Raw genomic sequence first — 21,149 nt, 5'->3', positions numbered from 1 at the left:
GTGAAGTGTAAACACAGAGCAAAAGCCCAAGGCCTCCTTTTTTTTTTTTTTTTCCGCTTTTTCTAAGATTTTGTTTTTTATTATTATTTTTTATTTTTTTTAAGATTTTTATTTATTTATTTGAGAGACAGCACAAGAGGGGGTAGGGTCAGAGGGAGAAGCAGGCTCCCCGCTGAGCAGGGAGCCCCATGTGGGACTCGATCCCGGGACTCCAGGATCATGACCTGAGCCAAAGGCAGACGCTTAACCAACTGAGCCACCCAGGTGCCCTAAGATTTTATTTTTTAAAGCAATCTACACCCAACATGCGGCTCAAACTCACAACCCCGAGATCAAGAGTCACAGGCTCTACTGACTGAGCCAGCCAGCAACAGTGCCCCCTCGCCCTCGCCCCCGCAACCAAGGCTTCTTTTGAAAGCAGGTTCTTGTTTTCTCTTTTTGTCAGAGCAAGCCAGGGATCCAGCTTCTCTCCAGCAATCACCCTATGGCCATGCCTGGCACCCCTGGGGCTTCCTGCAGGGTTCCACTTGTTGAGGTTGGAGCCGGGGCTCCAGCCACAGCCTGCAGGTTCAGAAGGCCATGGCCTTCTGTGTCCTACACCTAGTCACTCACTCTTCACCAGTGGCCAAGAAGGCACAAACCCCTGGAGGATTTAGAATAGGGAGGAACTGACAGAGAATCTCCAGACTGAGAATAAAAAGCCTCCCCTTCTTGGCTGTCTTTTCGGTCCCAAAAGAGGCAGGGACAGGAGCCTAACTCTTGCCAGCAAAGAGGATGCTACTCACCCTAATCAATTCTATGGCAGGTGAACAGAACTTGATCTTTTTGGTGCCAAGAGAAGAGTTCAGGGTGCAGGTAACCTACAATTCTGGAGTCAGAAGTCCTATGTACTATTCATTTATTCATCATGTAAACACTTACCAGCACCAACACGTGTCAGCTTGTGCTGAGCCCTGAGGACACAATGGTGAATAAAGAAGACCTGATCCCCGCTCTCTTGGAGCTTTCAGTCTAGTGGGAAACAGGTAAGAGTGTCTCGCATCCTTAGAACTGATGGTCCAAGCAGGAAAACAGAGATTGATCAAATAATCACAAATGACATAGAACAGCAACCTGAGACAAGTGTCATAATGGGCCTCTGCCAGCCCACGTGGTGCCTTTGTATGTGTAAGAAAAAGCCAGCCCCTTCACCTGGACGCAGTCCTGCGAGCGTGGGACTAGTGAACGGGGCTTCATTTGAATTTCAGCCCCACCTCTCACCTTGGCCAGATATCTTGTGCTATGTACAACCTGTGCAATGGTATTTGGCTGTCCTGCTGTGTACTAATGCCATGTTTTTTATTTTCTTTATTCTGATGTTTTGGCATCATGGGACTTTCCTGACTCTGGAGAGACTGCCGCTCCCTGGGTTAGCCAATTCCTAAAGATAGGAAACAACGAGCGCACAAGCAAGCCTTTCATATGCAAACCAACCAATCCAGAGCCCATACCCCAAACACCTCCTTTATGAGCTCTCACACTCTGGGCCACTCTCCAGCTGCTCTAATCACCCCAGGGCCAGGTACCGGCCACCAAGCAACAGCCCCAACACCCCAGAGCCCACTGAAATTATTCAGACTAGCTGATCCCAAACATATTTACCCTGCCTTGCCCGTTCCTTCCGTGGAAACCACCATAAAGGTTCTTGCCCACACTTCCTACCTCTGCCTCTTGACTGACCTGCTGTGCCTCCTGTTTCTAGGGATCTGTGAGTTTAACAAACTTCTTCCCTCAAGACAGCCATTTCTGAGTCTATGTGTCTTACCATACCTGATTAAAACAAATCGCGGGTACCCTTAAAACGTGATGCTCTGAGGGAAAAGCACACCTGTGCTAGTCTGAAGACTCAGAAAAGTAAATTCCTCCCACTCACCCTCTCTCCCCCCATAACACAGCTGAAAATAAAGAGCGATTTCTGGCAAGTCAGTTCAGAGCCTTCAACTCTCACACAGACCCCCAAATCAGCAGCTCCACCCACTCTGCTTTCCTCATCGAGGTCCCGGGTCCACTGCCTTCTGCCTCTGGCAGGCTCTTCCCGAATATTCCCTCAGCAACTTCAGGACACTGTCATGTCAAGACTGTTTAATTTTCACAGCCACCCCAGAGAAGAGGCTGAAGGGACAGAGGCATGATTCTCCTACACTGGAACCCTCCAGTGATTAATAATGAAGGAAATTTTGTCTTGAAAACAACTATTTACCAACTCCAGGGGGAAAGCAAATGAATCTAGCAAGCTCAGGCATCAATACAAGATACACACATAATCCCAAGGGATCTATCACACAGCACCACTTTTATTGCTTATGTAAAAGATGTTTTTTTTGTTTTTTTGTTTTTTTTTTCTTAAGATTTTATTTATTTGCGAGAGAGAGAATGAGAGACAGAGAACATGAGAGGGAGGAGGGTCAGAGGGAGAAGCAGACTCCCTGCTGAGCAGGGAGCCCGATGTGGGACTCGATCCGGACTCCAGGATCATGACCTGAGCCGAAGGCAGTCGCTCAACCAACTGAGCCACCCAGGCGCCCAAAAGATGTTTTTTTAATAGGTAATACATGCATAACATTTTAAAAATTCAGATATCCAAAAGAGTATACAACAAAGAGTCTTCTTCCCATCCCAGACCTTTAGTCCCTTTTCCAAAAGCAAAAACATCAGTAGTAGACTTCAGACACCTAAGATATACAATCAAGTGGGTATATAGGATTCCTTTAGCACCCCCCAAACACACACGGTAATATTCTATAATCCCTTTCCCCACACCACACTTCCCCCACCACACACACACACACACACACACACACACCAGTATACTTGGGGGGATGATCTCAAACTGTCCCTGCAATCATCACCCCAGGACCAGGCCCTTGTCAGGTATCATAAGGGTCTCCCAGTTGAGCCACTCAGACCCTGTACTTCCCAGAGGCCTTAGGCTCACTTGGCTCTACCAATGCTATCACTACCAATCAAGTCACCTTCCACCTGACCTACCGCTGCTCCAGCCTTCACCCAAGAAGTGGAGAAGAACCCTGCTCATTCCTTGATGATAAGCCCTTGAACTGTCCTGACCTCTAGGATGTATTAGCCTCCCCCAGGTAGAGGTGCACAGCCCCAGGGTGCATGGGGGAGGTGCAGGCTCCCACCCTTCTGATGTTATGCCTTCACACTCCCTAGGGGTAACTGTTTCCTAAGAGGTTTGGACACGTGATGAAATTGTCAAAACACATGCAATTAATGTGTGCAGAAAATTTCTGGAAGAAAACACAAGTAATTTTTAACAGTCATATCCCTGGGGAGAGGAGAGAGAATGAAGGCCTGGGGGAGGAGGGCCTTACTTTTTAGTGTATTGTTTCAGTTTCATTTTGCCACATGATATAGTGTTTTGTAAATATTAAAAAACTAAGTGAAATTGCCTATGGATATTGTGGACAAGAGACCATCCTGTCTCCTGTGACCATATATGAATGCTGTTTATATTCAATAGAAAGTTTTAAAAAAGTTAACTATGAAGTGAGAACTGCCCTAGGGGAGTGGAGGAAAGAGGGCAGTGGGGATGAGCGAGGAGTGAGGAGGGAGGGAATATAAAGGGGGGGGGGGCAATCTCCAATCCTGGAAGTGAACCAAAGTTAAAGATGCTTCCCAGGAAGCCAGAAGGTGCTTCCAGGAATAACAGAAGCTTCAGTCTCTCTCTCAATCTCTCAATTTCTCTCTCTCTCTCATTATAAACAGAGTGCAGAGCTGCCAAGCTGGTGTCCGTGTCCCTGGAAGGAGGGGAGTAGGGTTCTGTCTGTCTGATCAGCCTGTTCTGTGCCATTCCCAGAGCAAGAGGGAGGAAGGAGTTGGAAGACTCTGCCCGAAGACAACTTTGACCTGTAATACCTGCAGGCTTGCGGGGAAAGAGAAAGGAGGCTGAGGGCATGACCAGACTGTGGGCTAAACCAGGCAGGGAAGGTTCCCAACCTCTTCCTTGCAGAAGATGGACAAGACCCTCACTTCCCATACATAAACCCGCTGGACAGCTCCCACTAAGATGGGCCAGATGAGGCCTCCACGTGGATCAGGAAGAGGGGGATTGCACCCAAACACCAGGTATCAGAGGCCCTCCGGTGGTGGGCAGAATTTTGGTCCCATGACCTTCTCATCCTGATGTTACTCCTACAAATATGTTCCCTTCACATGGCAAAGGGGATTCTGAAGATGTAATTGAGATTATTAATCAGCTGACTTTAAAATAGGGAAATTATATTGGATTATTGGGAGTAGGCCTAATCTAATAACATGATCCCTTAAAAGCAGAAGCAGAGCTCTTTCTCTGGCTGGTAGCAGAAGGCAGAGATCTGAAGCATGAGAAGGATCTGACATGCCATTGTTGGCTTGAAGCTGAAGCAGGAGGCGCATGTCAAGGAAATGGGGACCTCAGTCTTACAGCTACAAGGAACTGAATTCTGCCTATTATCCAAATAAGCCTGAAGTGGCATCTCCCCCAGAGTCTCCAGATAAGAACCCAGGCTGGCCAACACCCTGATTTTGGCCTCGTGGGTCCCTGAGCAGAGGACTCAGTTGATTCTACCAGGACTTCTGACTCACGGAAACTAAAATAATACATTTCTGTTGTTTTAAAGCTCCTAAATTTGTGACAATTTGTTACGGCAGCAATGGAAAGCTCATACACTTCCCCAAAATCAAAATCAAATCAACTCCAGAAATAGCTGATAAGCATTTATTAAGTATGAAACTCGAAAGTTCCAGGGCCATGAGTAAAAACATACTCCAGCTACCAGGGAGGGCGCATCCATTATTAGACCAGATTTCTACTTAGCCAAAAGCAGTGAGACAGAAATGCCGATATCCCTGGGAAAGAGCTCGTAAGACTAACACTATTCCCCCATGATATTCACGAGGAGGGATGGGGGTACAGCAAGAGGCCACCCAGCACCACACACAGGACATTGTTCAGAGGGAAGACTGGAGGACATGAGGACCAGCCATGATGTTTAACTGACGACATAGTCCTCACTGGGCCTGGCCTGTTTTCCTCATCAACGTGGGGAGCAGGAACCTCCCCAATGCAGCTCTGTACAATATGGGGTCTGACTCCTAGTACCAGCCCCTGCGGCCTGGGGAAGACAAAGGATGGCTCAACAGAGTTCCTTCTCTACTCCTGGAGACTCCTGGAGACTCAGCCCCATCCTGAGTCTGTTGTTTGTCTGGGTGCATGGCACCAACATATTAAATTAGGTAATCCACATTTCTTCCCTAGAGCTTGAGTCCACAATAGCTGAGACATCTATTTCCCAGTGGAGATGAAAGCCAGCCTCCTTTGGGGGGAAAACTACATACTAAGGGCATTAAAAACCATTGATCCAAAACCGGATTCACAGAAGTGGTATTCAGGTCTCATCCTTGGCCTATGACATTCTGGAGGTTAAGTTCATACTGATCCTCTTTGGGTAAGGGCTTTCTCCAAAATGGAAATATTTTTATTATTCTCTCTCATGATAACCGATCACGGTAAAACATTCATACAACACAGCAAATACAAAACCAACCCCATGATTCCAACTTGCCGAAATAACTCTGGTTAATGGATGGGTATTTCCAAACTACTTTTAGTATACATTCACATGTGTACAGGGAAACTCAGGCCCTTTGAATAGAAACAAGATGCTATATATTATTCACAGCCTCTTTCACCTTAAAAGATGCAATATATCAATACATGGACCTAGCTTATAATTTTTTACTTGCTCCATTGCTATAGTGGCATTGTTTATAAGGAAAAAAATTTTCCATCAAAAGGGGATTGATTAAATAAATTATGGTCCATCTATACCATGAAATTCCATGTGGCCATGTAAAAAAAATAGGGAGATCTACTTATGCTTACATGAAAGTATTTTAAAAATAAATCTAATAAACAAAATGAGAACTGTTATGTATACTATAATGCCATCATTAAAAAAAGAAAAAATATGTGTATATGTATGTATGTATATATACACATAAATATGTTAAAAGTATATACAATTGTGAATAGGAGTTACGGTGAGAGTGAATGGTGTTTGAGAGAAACCCACTTTTATTAGTTAAAGGGCAACTTGTGTGTACTGTTTCTTTCCTTTTTTTTTTTTTATATATGAATACTTCCTTGCCAACTACATTAATTGAGGAACTGTATTTATTTTGTCCATCATTATATCATTATATTATAAGAACAATACCTGCTCTTATAAGGTCATTGAACAAATATTTACTTGAAGAGCAACTTTATAAATTAATTTATTAAAACTATCCCAGTTAACATCCCTGCACTTGCTTCTCTGTTCTGAAGTAAGGTTGAAAGTGCTTCTAGACCTTTCCCACCTCTCCATTGATACTAGGCAACATCTTCCCTTGAAAAGTCCCAAGTCCTGGAGTACTTACCAACAAAGAAAGATGTCGGTGAATGTCTCTGCTGTGGTGAAAAGTGCAAATATAATCCAGTACATCATCCATTTGACCTGTTGAAAGAGAAAGCAACACGCTAGTAGAAAAGGTCAAGGATAAATGGCTGGCTGCCCAACATCAAGTACAAGAAGCTCAGACAGTGGATGCCGAGGCATGTCCAGGCAGTGTATACTGCATTTCCCCTTCTCCCTGTCCTTCCACAGCTTGTTTCCAGTTCCACTCCAGACGTTGGGGCTGGAGGCAAACAGGCTGTTTCCACAAATAACCCCGGCTCAAGGTCAAAGTAGATCCTGGGTGACTATCTGTAGCCTTCACGTGAGCCAGGGAGACCAGCAGACCAGGAGAGACTCAGGATTTAGTTAGGTCATTTTACCAAGATTAACACCAGGTTAGTAAACTCTCCAGGCCTTAACAGAGATATACTTTGGAATGAACTTTAATCAGACCAGACTTTCTGGAATGGAATGGTGGTCACTTAGGAATGCTTTCCTGTGAAAAAGTCTCACATCCCCTCACAGAAACTAGATCTTTTTTTTTTTTAATCTCTCCCATGTGACCAACCTTTTCCATTTCAACCGCCTCTCTCCCCCAGTAGAGGCCTTGGACCCCTGTCTCTCGAACTACTGTAAGTCTTCTTTTTTTTTTTTTTTAAGATTTTTAAAATTTTATTTCAGGGAGAGAGAGAATGAGAGAGAGAGAGCACGAGACGGGGGGAGTGGGAGAGGGAGAAGCAGACTCCCCGCTGAGCAGGGAGCCCGATGTGGGGCTCAATCCCAGGACCCTGGGATCATGACCTGAGCTGAAGGCAGACACTTAACGACGCCACCCAGGCGTCCCTACTGTAAGTCTTCTAACTGCTTCCTTGTCTCCTGACTTCCCCCTCACCAACTCATCCTATAAACCACCCCTTTGCTAATCTCCCCAAACCAAGAACTTATCAAACTACTCCCTGATTTAAAATCTTCCAGCCTGCAGAATAAAGTCCAAATTCCTTAGCCTGCTCCTTCTAGTTTCTGGTGATGGTGGAGTAAGGCATTTGACTAACCTTCCCACCAACAACAATAACACACTCTGAACAAAACATTTAAAAACAACTCCTTGAAGGCACTAGAAAGCTATCAAAAGCTGGTAGAAACTGGAAGGAAACCACACCAGGATAGATCCATGTTGATATGGCTGGGGACAATCCCCAGCCTGCAAATCATGGGACAGAGAGAACTCAAAAAGAAACCTATAGTCTTCGTGTCTGTAGAGCTGGAGAATGAAATTTGAGACTGCTAGAGAAGCTGGAAATTAAGAGGAAAAAATCCCAAAGAGGGAAGTTATAAGGGGGCAGGCTCCAAAATCCATATATAAATTCCTTTAAGTCTTTGCCTGGCCCCTGAATTGCACAGAATCAGGAAATACTCCAAGGTGGCTGAGAAAAAAAGTTGGAAAGCTGAAAAAGGTAAGCAGAAATTTAGTTTCTTCCCACTGTAGTAAAAATAGAGTTCAGAGTTCAAGTCTTGCCAAGTGGAGGAGCTTGGTAAACATCTGGGAATTTTCACTGAAACATCTAAAAGGCCATATCTTAGTAAATTAATGTAAAAAATTACATCCCAGGACTAAGAGATCAGCTCTAAGACTAAGGGACAAAACTGAAATACTCCTGCCCCAATAAATGTAAAACTTAACTGCCACAATGTCAAGATGATCTACAGAATTTAACTACAGACTAGAACAAAACTCAACATTGTTTACAAGAATGTAACGTGACCTTGTAGCAAGATTGCAGAATACAAGGTTAATATATAAAAGTCAGGGGTACCTGGCTGGCTCAGTCAGTAGAGCATCTGACTCTTGATCTCAGGGTTGTGAGTTTGAGCCCCACATTGGGTGCACAGATTACTTCAAAATGAAGTCTTAAAAAAGTCAACTGCTGGGGCGCCTGGGTGGCTCAGTCGTTAAGCATCTGCCTTTGGCTCAGGTCATGATCCCAGGGTCAAGGCCTGCTTCTCCCTCTCCCACTCCCCCTGCTTGTGTTCCCTTTCTCACTGTGTCTCTCTCTGTCAAATAAATAAATAAAAATCTTAAAAAAAAAAAAAGTCAACTGCTTTCCTACATATCTGGACAACTGGAACTTGAAATTAAAATACCATTTACATTAGCAGCAAAAATAAATAAATTACCCAGGAATATGTCTAACAAAATATGTAAAAGGTCTATGTGAGGAAAACTATAAACCATGATGAAAGAAATCAAAGATCTAAACAAATGCAGAGATATTCCATGTTCATGAATAGAAAACTCAGTATTATCAACACGTCAGTTCTTTCTTCCCAGATTAATCTAGAGACTCAATGCAATCCACATCAAAATGCCAGCAAATTCTTTTGTGGATGCCAACAAACTGATTCTAAAGTTGCTATGGAAAGGTGAAAGACCAAGAATAGCCAACACAATACTGAAGAAGAATAAAGTTGTAGACTTGACACTATCTGCCTTTGGGACTTAATATAAAGCTACAATAATCAAGACAGTGTTATTGCTTAAGGAATAGATAAGTAGATCTATTCTTAGAATAGACAAATAGAGGGGCGCCAGGGTAGCTCAATCAGTTAAGTGTCTGACTCATGATCTCAGGTCATGAGATTAAGCCCCACATCAGGCCTCACACTCAGTGGGAAATCTGCTTGAGATTCTCTCTCTCCCTCTCCCTTTGTCCACCCCCCCCCCGGCTTTCTCTCTCTCTCTAATAAATAAATAAATATTGAAAAAAATATAAATAGAATAGAGAGCCCAGAAATAGACCCCATTAGTATAGTCAACTGATCTTTGACAAAGGAGCAAAGGTAATTTAATGGAGAAAGAATGTTTTTTCAACAAATGGTGCTAGAACAACTGGACATCACATGAAATAAATAAACAGATAAGTAAATCAGTAAATGAATAAGAAAATGAGTGAACAAACGAATGAATGAATCTAGACACTGGTCTTACATCCTTCATAAAAATTAACTTAAAATGGATCATAAGCCTAAAAGAAGATACAAAACTATAAAACTTCTAGAAGATAACCTAGAAGAAAATCTAGGTGACCTTGGGCTTGGGAGTAAGTTTTTTAATACAACAGCAACAGCATGACCCATGGAAGAAAAAAATTGATAAGTTGGACTTCATTAAAATTAAAAACTTCTGCTCTGCAAGACACTGGTAAGAGAACGAAAAGACAAGCCACAGAATGGGAGAAAATATTTCCAATACATGTATCTGATAAAGAACTAATATCCAAAATACGCAAAGAACTCTTAAACTCAGTAATAAAAATAAACAACCCAATTAAAATTTGGGCAAAAGATCTGAACAGACACCTCACCAAAAAAGATATACAGATATATAACAACTTATTAACAAAGCTTTGGATATAAAAATCTAAATTTTTCTTTTGTCACCACTTAACAAGACACTTATCCTAAGAACACAGGGGCAGGTTCAATATTATTTTTCTTGAAAAAGTATAAATATGTTAATGAAGCTACAGGAAAATGTAGACATATTGAGTGAAAAGATGGGGGATTTCAAGAGAAAGAAGAAAACGTTTTTTTAAAAAGATTTTTTTTATTTATTTGACAGAGAGAGACACAGCGAGAGGGAACACAAGCAGGGGGAGTGGGAGAGGGGGAAGCAGGCTTCCCGCGGGAGCAGAAAGCCCGATGTGGGGCTTGATCCCAGGGCCCTGGGATCATGACCTGAGCTGAAGGCAGACACCCAACGACTGAGCCACCCAGGCGCCCCAAGAAGGAAACTTTTTTTAAAAAAGATTTTATTTATTTGAGAGAGAGAGAGAGACAGAGGTATCACAAGCAGTGGGTAAGGGTAGAGGGAGAAGCAGACACCCTGCTGAGCAGGGAACCCAATGCAGGACCTGATCGCAGGACCCTGGGATCATGACCTGAGCCAAAGGCAGATGCTTAACCAACTGAGCCACCCAGGAGCCCAAGAAGGAAACTCTTTAAAAAGAACAAAAGATACCCTAAAATCGAAAAATACAATATTTGAAATTTTTAAAATTATTGAACAGAATTAAGAGCAGACTGGATACAACAAAAGAAAAAAATCTGTGAACTTGAAGACAATAAAGTCAATAAGACAGAAATCAAGAATGGAAAAAAGTGGAGAGGCTCAATACCTGTGGAATAGCATCAAGCAGTCTAACATATATGGAATAGGAATTTCAGAGGAGAGGAAAAGAGAATGGGACAGAAAATTTATTTGAATAAATAATGACTGAAATTTTCCAGAATTGATCAAAAATAGCAAATCCACTGAACCAGGGAGCTCAGAAAATCCCAAAGAAGATAAATACAAGAAAACCACAGCCAGGCACATCACAGTAAAATTGCCAAAAAAGAAAGAAAATGTTAAGAGAGAGGGGGAAAAGACATATTACATACAGGGGAATGATAATAGATGACTTTTCGTCAGAAATGATGAATACCAGAAGAAAACAGAATAACATATTTAAAATGCTGAAAGAAAAAAAAAAAAGTCAACCTAGATTTCTACTCCCAGCAAAAATATCTTTCAAAAATAAAGGCAGCTCTGGTGAATGCCCATTGTCTTTGTAACTCTGAAACATGTGTCTCAACAGATTATTTAGAGGTCTTCTTTATTCAGTAAAACAAGACTGTCCCCTGGGAACCATCTTGTTTTAATCCATCAAGAGCAACTGCTGTCTGAGAGACCACATGCTGCCAAGATTACCTGCAGCAGAACAGGCTCCTCAGCAGGGGGCAAAGAAGGTCCTTCCAACTATACATTTCATGGCATGTTGGGGCCCAGGATCCAGGAATTCCCAACACTGGTATCCAGATACACAGCCAGGAGCCTCAATTCCTACTCTATTGTCTTTTTCTTTTTAGTATTTAAACCATGCTCTAATACCATCAATTAAAAACAAAGGACAGTGATGGACAGCCTGAGTAGCTCAGTAGATTGAGCATCCGACTCTTGGTTTCAGCTCAGGTCATGATCTCATGGGTCAGGAGATCGAGCCCCTGTGATGGTCGGGCTTCCTGCTCAGTGGGGAGTCTACTTGAAGATTCTCTCCCACTTCCCCTCCCCCTCATTCATGCTCTCTCTCTCTCTCTCTCAAATAAATAAATAAATCTCTTTAAAAATTTAAAAACAAAAAAAGGACAATGACAACAACAATAAAAAATTCCTTTCCTTGACACAACCCTTAGCTATAAACTTGTCTAGTGAGTCATCTATATATGCAGTGTTTACCTCCTCGTCTCCCACTTACTCAGTGCACTGCATTCATTACATTAATATTGCTCTCACTGAGGATCCCACTTTGTGACATACTTCAAGACCCTTTTTTAAGTTTTTTGGTGTGTTTTTTTTTTTTAATTGATTTGTTTGACTTTCAGATGGATAGGAAACTATCACTTCCTGAAAAGCTCCCCCAACACCTCAACTGCTCTGGTTTCCCTCTTGACTTTCTGGCTACTTCTCAGGTTCGTCAATTCCTCCACAAGACTTTGTTCTAGACATTCTCTTCTAACTCTAGACAAGATATTCTCCACAAGGCTTTGTTCTAGACATTCTCTTCTAACTCTAGAATGTATTCTCTGCATTCCTCACCTAACACAGCCAATCAATCACCAAGTTCTGTCACTTCCACCCTGTTGAACCTATCTTCTTCTCTCTATCCTCTCTGTCATTTGCTTACTTCAGACCACGAACATCTCCTATAAAATAGAACTATAGCCTTTAGCTTGGTCTCTAAACCTCTGACCCCTTACTAATTTGTCCTCCATATTCCATTCAGAATGATCTTCTTAAACCCAAATTTGATGATTCTCCTTCCTAAAGTCTTCAACAGTTCCTTGTTGTTTTTAAGATGGAGCCCAAATTCCTTAAATTGGCTTGCAAGTCCTTGCATGAACAAAACCCCAATTATCTCCATAAAAGCACTTCTCCACACCAATACTTTGACTTTTTCACTCCAGTTATAATGAACCTCTTTCAGTTCTCTGAACAGTGCATCTTCTTTTGCTTCCAGAATTCAGCCCTCAGATCTCAACCTAAATGTCATTTCCTCCAGGAAGTGTCCAAAGTTTGGGTAAGTACCTTCTCCTTTCTTCCTCTTACAGTGTCTCATACATGCTCCCTGTCATAACACTTATTTACTCTGCTTTGACAGTACCTGTTTATTCCTATGCTTTTCTTACTAGGCTGTAAGCTCCCTGAGAGTGGAGACAAGTTATTCTTGCACATCACCATATCTCTAGTACCTAAAACGATTATCAGCATATAGTAGGTACTCAAGGAATATGTTTTGAATGACTCATTTAGAATGTTGACATTGTGAATGGGAAAGAAAGGATGGTTTTTAAATGTTGAGAAAGAATATACTTTGGGAAATACTGGTTTAGGTGGCTTTTTGAGAAGAAAGGCAAAATTAGACAGCTTGCAGGGCAACAGATGTTCCCCACAAGTGCCTGCTGAATGGATGGCTGGGTATACATAGGAGGAAAGGGGCTTATTGAAGTTGGGGCATAGTGTGATATGGAGCCACTCATACCAGCAAGAGTATAAAGAAAGAGGTGATTTAGGGAGAAGAGGTTGAGCACCATAAGGCTTAGGGGAGCCTGAGGGTTCAGGACATTCACAAAGAATGCCTAACAGGTCACTTAAAAGATAAGACCAAATCTCAGAAAGGAGGTTGAAACTATGGACAAAGACGAGGGAGCCATGCTAAAGAGGAGGCTTGAAGTGTTAACCTAAAGAAGTTTCTATCTTGCACTCCTTCACTTTAAATACTGTCATGCAGAAAGAAGGGTCTGAGAATGATTTGCTGAGCCTAACAGGGCAAATGGAATATGTGACTCAGAGATGGAAACCATAAATAAATTACCAGGAAATGGTTTTCCCCATCATGCCACACAGAAACCAAATAATGCCTATTTTTTCCAAGGTTTGAAATAGAACTTGCCAAGTTTGAGGGATTCTATGTAACGCTTCCTATAAGATGAAGGGGAGCTTGGGTAGGCCAGCATCCAGGATCGGGAGAGAAAGCTATGGCTGATTTTAGGGGTAATATCCAGGAGCAAATCCAGAGCATGCCTGGGAAGTCCCTCTCAGCTGGTCAGGGGCAGGATCCAGGAGTGAGGAGATAGAGAAAAGCCAAGACCCTAAACCACAGCAAGAGGGTGGGAGGCAGAGCCTGGAGACTTTTCATGAACCCCAGAGGCAGGCTGAGATCCTACAGCTCATCAGACTCTGCCCCCAGGGCTCCTAGCAGCCTGCAAAAGGTCTTGTCCATGGGCTGGGGAGGTCGTAGGTAGGTGTAGGTGTAGTCACCTCCTTAGCCTCACCTCCCTTTTGGACCCTCTCCTATCTCTCCTAATCTCTCCAGCCACACTAATATTTCTTAAGTCTTCCACACTCTTTTGCATCTGAGCCATGCTTCAGCCTCACAGAGAATTAACTTCGCCTATGACTGAGAAAGAAAAAGTATGAGCCTGGTTTACAGATGACTCTGCACCATCTGCTGGGATGAGCTCACCGTGGACCGCTGTACAGTCAGGGGTAGAGAGAGTAGCAAAAGCGACAGTCCCCTGCAGGCAGAACTTTGAACAGTGCACTTAGCCTAGAAGAAACGTCTTGAGGTAATGCCTTTACACTGTCACCAGGTATCTTAACTGTATTTTCTTATTTTCTGTATTCTTGATGCTCTAGCATCTGTGGCTTCACGGGCTGGGGAGAGACTGCCCCTCCCAGGACTAACCAAGTCTTAGAGATAGCAAAGGACATGCCCTGGAGCACACGTTTCATAGGCAAACCGATCAGTCCAGAACCCATACTCTTAAATGATCTCTTTCATGGGGCTCTCACAGGTTGAGCCAATATTCCCCAGCCCTAATTACCCCAGAGCCCGCTGAAATTATTCCAAGTAGCCAATCGTAAACCTGCTTACACTGCCTAGCCTCGACTTTCCTACAGACACCACAATAAAGAGTGTGGCTCCCTTTGACTCCTGACAGACCCGGGTGTTCCCCCACATGGCCCTCCATGGCATGCTGTGTCTCCTACTTCTGGGAAAACCGTAAGAACTTCTTCCTTCATGACAGTCATTTCTGTGTCTGCATGCCTTACCATACCTGATTAAAACAAATCCCAGGGACATTTTAAAACACCAGGTAGGGACTGGCTAGATGGTGAGGTACTTGGAAGGGACAAGACGGAGAGACTGGCATTGAAGTGGTTTGGGAATGATGTGAATAGGCCCGTGGAATTTAGATACTGGTGGCTTCTGCTTCTGCCCACCAAAAGGTCCCCATGGCAGAGGAGGCTTTTGTAATCAGGTAGATGAGATGCCCAGCCCTGTGGATGTCAGCTAGACACTTACCCCAGGATGATAGTGCATGTTCAATGTGCTCATGTACCAGTGGCCATGTGGAAGGGAGAGAGGTAGCAGGTGGGCGTGGCAATGTGGAATCCCTCTCACCAAGGCTTACCTGCCCAAACCACCACTCAGAGACCAAGTTACCAGCAGCGGCACAAGCATCTCTATGATGGTACCATATCTCATGGCCCCAGCCAAACTCCTGGGATCAGGCTCATCGTACCAGGCCCCTTCCCTCCCAGAAAAGGCAGCAGAATCTTTTCTGGAATATTCACTTATTCTGCATGTGGACTTGCTTTTCCTGCTGCCATGTTTCTGGCAGCTGTAGAATAAGTTGTAGACTCAGTGTCCTTTTCATTTTGATGCATGCCACCCAACACTCCTTCTAACCAAGGACCTTCTTTAATAGGAAAAGAAATCCAAGACAATAGGCTGACACTTTGGGGAGTCTCTGATCTTACTGTGCACCCCACCCCCCCACTGCCCTGAGGCAGCCAGCTTTAAAGGGTGTTGCAACAGCTTGAGGAGAGTTCAGAAAGATAACCAGGGGGGAGTCAGCATTCTGTGTGATTGATGCACTGCCCTGGAGGATGCAGTTTCTTCCATGAACCAGTAACTAACACATGCTTCTGCAGCTTAGCCAGAATCTAAAGGTTCAGGGACCAAGGAAATGAGAGCGGTGTTTCTTATGGGTAAGCCTATTACCAGCTTCTTGCAACTCAAATTGTGGTTCATGGGTCAGCACCGTTGGAATCATCTAGGAGCTTTTTAGAGATGGAATCATCTAGGAGCTTCTTAGAGATGTAGAACCTCAGGACGCACCCCAGACATAATGGATCAGCATCTGCATTTTAATAAAATCCTCTATTCATTCTACATGCACACTGAAGTTTGAGAATCACTGGTCTAACTGATTCACAACATTTTTGGTTTTTATCTTCAAATCTCTGCGTTCTGCTTTTTAATACTTCTAGTACCTGAGGGATGGGTGCTTTCACCAGGGATACAAAATGATTCCAATGACATGAAAGCAGAAACTACACTCCTATCTGACCATTTCAGGAACACAATGCCTCTAGGAAACAGATAGTAAAGGACTGATCCTGATTATCAAGGGGAACCAGGGTGGCTGCTACGCAATGTGGCAGGAAGGAGGGTGGATGGGAGTTAAGAATCCTCTGGGGGGGATCTGAGTGTGATCACTTGCGTGAGTACCGCCTTGTTCGGAGGTAAAAGTCAATGGATCATCACTACAACCTTACAGAGGCAAGATTACTAAGGTCTCAGATTGCCCACAGATGAAGATTTAGGCCACACCCCTGGGTAGGGAACCCCACTCACTAAAGCTCTAATTGAAGACAAAGGGAACTTGAATTAGATGGTAGAAGAGGGAAGTAGTAGGAAAAATTATGAAAGAGTCTGGAATGGATGTTCTGTAAAATGCTAGGTGCTGCCCAGAGCATCCTTCTGAATTATCTTGATTCTACAGGTGTCTTGTTTTTCAATATCTTTGAGCTATTTTACAACTTTGTAAGTTATACAAAACTGACTGCAATGCAAATGATTTTGTCCATAGAGGTGCAAATAAATTTTGTCCAATGGATCTCCCCACCCTCCTCCAAAATCAGCTGAATATCTATTAATAAATATATTTAATCATTCCTGATTTCTCAGATACATCTGTTCTTTGGAGTCTCCTTTGAATTTTTTTTTTTTTAACACCTTACTGGTTCCCTTATTAATTAATGAGTTAAGTAAAACTTTCAACATGTGTCAACTTTATTTTTGTATAAGAGTCATGATTTTACCCTTTTAAAAAAAATTATCTTTTGGGGCGCCTGGGTGGCTCGGTCGTTAAGCGTCTGCCTTCAGCTCAGGTCAAGATCCCAGGGTCCTGGGATCAAGCCCCGCATTGGGCTCCCTGCTCAGCAGGAGGCCTGCTTCTCCCTCTCCCACTCCCCCTGCTTGTGTTCCCTCTCTCACTGTGTCTCTCTCTGTCAAATAAATAAAATCTTAAAAAAAAAAAAATTATCTTTTAACAAAAGACATGAATACCAGCTATGAACTCATGACTACTTGCATGACTAAGGACTATAGCTTCTATCCATATTTTCTTCCTTTCTGTATTCTGTATAGATTTAAATATTTTAACTAGTTTTATTTTTACATATTCTCTTTCTCTCCCTAATATAGTATATGGGGTATGTCAGTGATGGTTCACTTGACAATTTAATTTTTAGAGTGCTGAATAGTAAGATCAGAGCCAGAGGAGGAGAGGACTTTGCCAGAGATACTGGATTGGTGCTGGACTCAGCTGAAAAAAATTGGATTTGCCAAGTACATAAATCATATAGAATTCTCGTTGGAAAGTTTTTTTAAAGCCAAAATATGGCTAAGGAGTGAATGTGGGTGTTGAGCAGCCAAAGAAGTAACTGTAGTAGAGATATATCTATATCTATATTTATTTGTTTTTACTACCAACATCCAATACCTTCTAATTTGGGGAGAGTCTCCCAGCATGAGGATCTTCGTGGGAGACAAGGCCTGTTACATAGGCTTAGAAAAGTCAAATGCTCGTATTTAGGATTTTGAATCTGCAGGGACTGTTCCAAAGGCACAGACTTCTGGCAGCCAGTGTCCCTGGTGGTGACATCGGCAGCACCTTCCTCACCAGAGCTTTCCTGTGATGTGAACTTTGCTGTCACCAAGAGGCTGTCATCTAAGTGAAATGTGACTATGGAAGAATGGTCAGAGATGCTACCCGTTGGCTCTGAAGATGGAGGAAGGGGCAGGAACCAAGGAATGCAGATGGCCTCTAGGAACTGGAAAAGACAAGGAAATGGATTCTCCCCTAGAGTCTCCAGAAGGAATGTGTCCCGGCCTGATTTTAGCCCAGTGAGAGCCATTAGACTTGTGACCTCTAGAACTGGGAGATAATATCTTTGTGTTGTTTTAAGGCACTGAGTTCATGGTAATTTGTTACAGTGGCAATAAAAAACAAATACAGTAGGCCACTGTAGCATTCCAGGGAAAACGTGGTAAGAACCACATTTAAGAGAGTAGCAGCACTGGAGGAGAGACCTGGTTTGAAGTACTATTAGGGGGATAGAGACGGACACCGTCAGCAACTGGGTGTGTGTATGGGGTTGGGTGGTGAGGGGGAGGCAGAAGTTGAAGGCAATTCCAGGTTTCTGTCTTGGACAAATGGGTTTATTGGTCAAAATGAGGGAAAGAGGTCAGTGTGATGGTGAGTGTGAAAGTGTGTGAGAGAGTGTGTGAGCATGAGAGTGTGTGAGTGTGTGTGAGAGCATGTGAGTGTGAGAGAATATGTGTGAGAGAGTGTGTGTGTGAGACTATGTGAGAGTGAGTGAGAGAGCATGTGGGTGTGAGAAGTGTGTGGGGTATGTGAGTGGGAGAACATGTGTGAGAGAGTATGTGAATGTGAGTGAGAGAACATGTGAGTGTGTGTGGGAGTGAGAGAGCATGTGAGTGTGAGAAGTGTGTGTAAGAGAACATGTGTGAGAGAATATGCGAGTGTGAGTGTATGAGAGAGCATGCGAGCGAGTTACGGGTGTGTGAGTGAGAAAACGCGTAAGAGCACATGCAAGTGTGAGAAAGTGTTGGAGAGCATGTGTGTGCAAGTGTGAGGGTGTGTGCAAGAGCACGTGTGAGAGCATGTGTGAGAGAGTGAGTGACAGTGTGCGTGCGTGTGAGCAAGTACAGGAAAAGCAGGCAGATCTCTTCTCATACTACTCAGGTCCTTTCTTTCAATTCAATTTTTACCAAGAAACCTTCTAATCTTAACTCTCAAGCTTGCCCTACTGGGAAAAACTCGTGCTCACTAGCCAACACAAACAGCTGCTCTGCTTGTCAGTTATATTTTTCACTCTAAATTAATGAATTGCCATTTTAGTCATAAACCAGGCTCCTGTGAGTTTGGTCAGAGCAAAGCAATTTACCAGGGTCTGATCTCTCCCAGATGAGCTGACAGAATTGAGTTTCTGCCCCTGCAAAGCGGAGGATCAGACCCTGAACCATGGTGACCCTGATTATGCCTCCTTACGTGGCACAGCTTCCCTGCACCCTTGGCTGGAAGGGGTCCGGAGAGACACTTTGGGAGAGGCTGCCTCATGCTTTATCCCTGCGCCAAGCCAATTGAGAATCATGAGGTTCTGTGCTTGCAACTTAACAGCTATTTAGAGTTCACACTCTGTGACTCACTCGAATATACCAGGGATCCAGTCTCCAGAGAACCCACCCCTGTCTGGATCCCCTGCTTAGCAGATGCAAGCCCAGACAAGCAGCTCAGGGAAACTGAGGAAATGTGGACGGGGGTGAGGGGTGAGTTCCGGTTGCAGCTGACCTGGAGGTGGCTGATTTTCATCATAAAGACATCCTGGAAAATCTGAGAAAGAAAGTGACTCTCAAATATACTTTATTTCTTTACCTGTGGCAAACTTCCAAAGTGACTTCCGAGTAAAGGAAGAAAAGCAAAGACCCTTTGTCCCTCACAACACTAGGGGCCAGAATTGCTGATATCCACCCCTCCGATCAGGAAACCAAGGCTCTTGGAAGTTAAGCTTCTTGTCCAGCATTGCATCCATCAAATGTCAGAGCCAGCACTTGACTTCAGACTCCTGATGCCCAAATCCACGTCCTCTGTTGTCTGACCTGCGTTTCTGTGCTACATGAGATGGGGCACCCTTTCCTCATCAGCCACCCCATGTAGGTGCTTGCCAACCAGGGGTGGCCTGATGATTCTCCTGCCTAGAGGTGCCCAGCACATGGAGGGCTGTGATAGTGCCAACCAGCAATAATATGATCCTCCAACCCGTAAGTACTCTGGCTTCCCTTCCCACGGTGCTCAGCCCTCTGCTAGGTGCTGGGGCACCAGATGAAAGATGATGACCAGCCCCTGTTCTCAAAAAGCTTATAAAGCAACAGAGTTTAAATCGTGGGGTACTCAAATCACACAACTGGAATAGGGATCACTGCCAGAATCACAGAGGCAGGAGGACCTGAGCTCCTGTCCCCCATGGTGGACTATCTCCCAGTAACGGTGGTCTACACAGTGTTTTCCAGACAAGGAAACTGAGGCTCAGAGAGGTAAAGTCGTTTGTCCGAGGCCACACAGTGGTATGTGGCAGCCTGGGTGGCCTCTGATCCCTGATTCCATTTCCTCTCGCCATACGTCCCTTCCATTCTCTGGTTCTACAGGGATCCAGACGTGGGGAGGACTCTTGGACCACGCAAGGCAAGCCTCATGAGAAGAAGAGTACAGGAGGGGTTCCTGTCCCCTGCTACCAGCGCCCGTACCACACAGGGCAGCCTCCTTCTCCCACTACTTCACACCCAGCTTCTCCACAACCATCGGGACCCCACCAATCAGTGCTACTTACATATTCTTTAATGTCCTTCGATTTCACAGCCTTGTAGGAATAATACGCAGGGTAAAGGGTGCCAAATATAAGCCTGGAGGGAAAAGAGAGAGAAAAGAGAAATGTGATTCTCATTCATCCTATTTGATGGAAAACGTCTGTCTTCGATGCCACAAGCAGTTCTCCAAGCTACAGAAGATGCTGCCGTGTGGCTTGATCTAGCTTTACGAATGCCCTGAAGGTTTCTTCTCGTGGCTGGGCCGTGCTTCGGAACCTCTGTCTCCTGCTACAGCTGCACACCCACCTTCCTTCAGCCTGTGATTTGGCAACGTAAAAGAGTGATTCGGGGTCATGGAAGTAAAAAATGGGGGTGAGAGTGGGGGTGGGAAGCCAAGCCGAACCACCATGACCTCTGAAATTAAAGGTCAAACTCTCCTCTCCTGCTGCTAATCCCCACTGATGCTCTGTAAAGCCCGCCCACACCTTGGGCTTCCTTCTCCAAAAAAAACCTTTCCACTTAAAGTTCCTTCAAATTTCACTCCCCTCACACTTGATTCCAGCATCCTGCGGCCAGAATCAGCTTTTCAAATTGTAAATGCAATCTTCCCAAGACACACATCCCCACCCCGCATTAACCCACTTCTCAGTGCTCTTAAGAAGAAGAAGGAAATATAACAACAGCAGCCTGACTGTCTAGGTATCAGCTCTCAGTGACCATGCCCACTGCGGCATGAGGTCATTAAATAGTTTGACTCTCAGCTGTGCCCCAGACCTCTCCCGGCCCTCATTCTCTCCCCCTCTGCCCCATCCCTTCTCAAAGCCTTTGCCTCTGCTGTTCTCACTTTCTGGAATCTTCCCTTTCCCTTCTTTGCCAGTTAATGCCTGTTCATCCA

General features: G+C 44.1%; 1 protein-coding gene across 1 annotated transcript in view; it reads right to left on the bottom strand.

The window, feature by feature from the left end:
* REEP1 (receptor accessory protein 1) overlaps positions 1-20,609 on the bottom strand; it is a 51,998-nt gene extending 31,389 nt beyond the window's left edge. Inside the window, exons 1-3 of the mRNA XM_044918878.1 lie at positions 20,485-20,609; positions 20,278-20,350; positions 6,460-6,536 (exon numbers count right to left, since the gene is read on the bottom strand). Of these exons, the coding sequence (XP_044774813.1) occupies positions 6,460-6,536; positions 20,278-20,350; positions 20,485-20,609 (275 nt within the window). The remainder of the gene's footprint in view (positions 1-6,459; positions 6,537-20,277; positions 20,351-20,484) is intronic.
* Between the last annotated feature and the right edge of the window lie 540 nt (positions 20,610-21,149).

The sequence above is a fragment of the Neomonachus schauinslandi genome, chromosome 10 (assembly GCF_002201575.2).
Source record: "Neomonachus schauinslandi chromosome 10, ASM220157v2, whole genome shotgun sequence".
Taxonomy (NCBI): Eukaryota; Metazoa; Chordata; class Mammalia; order Carnivora; family Phocidae; genus Neomonachus; species Neomonachus schauinslandi.
The sequence above is the reverse complement of the archived record's forward strand: the minus strand, read 5'-3'. Positions and strand labels throughout refer to the sequence as shown.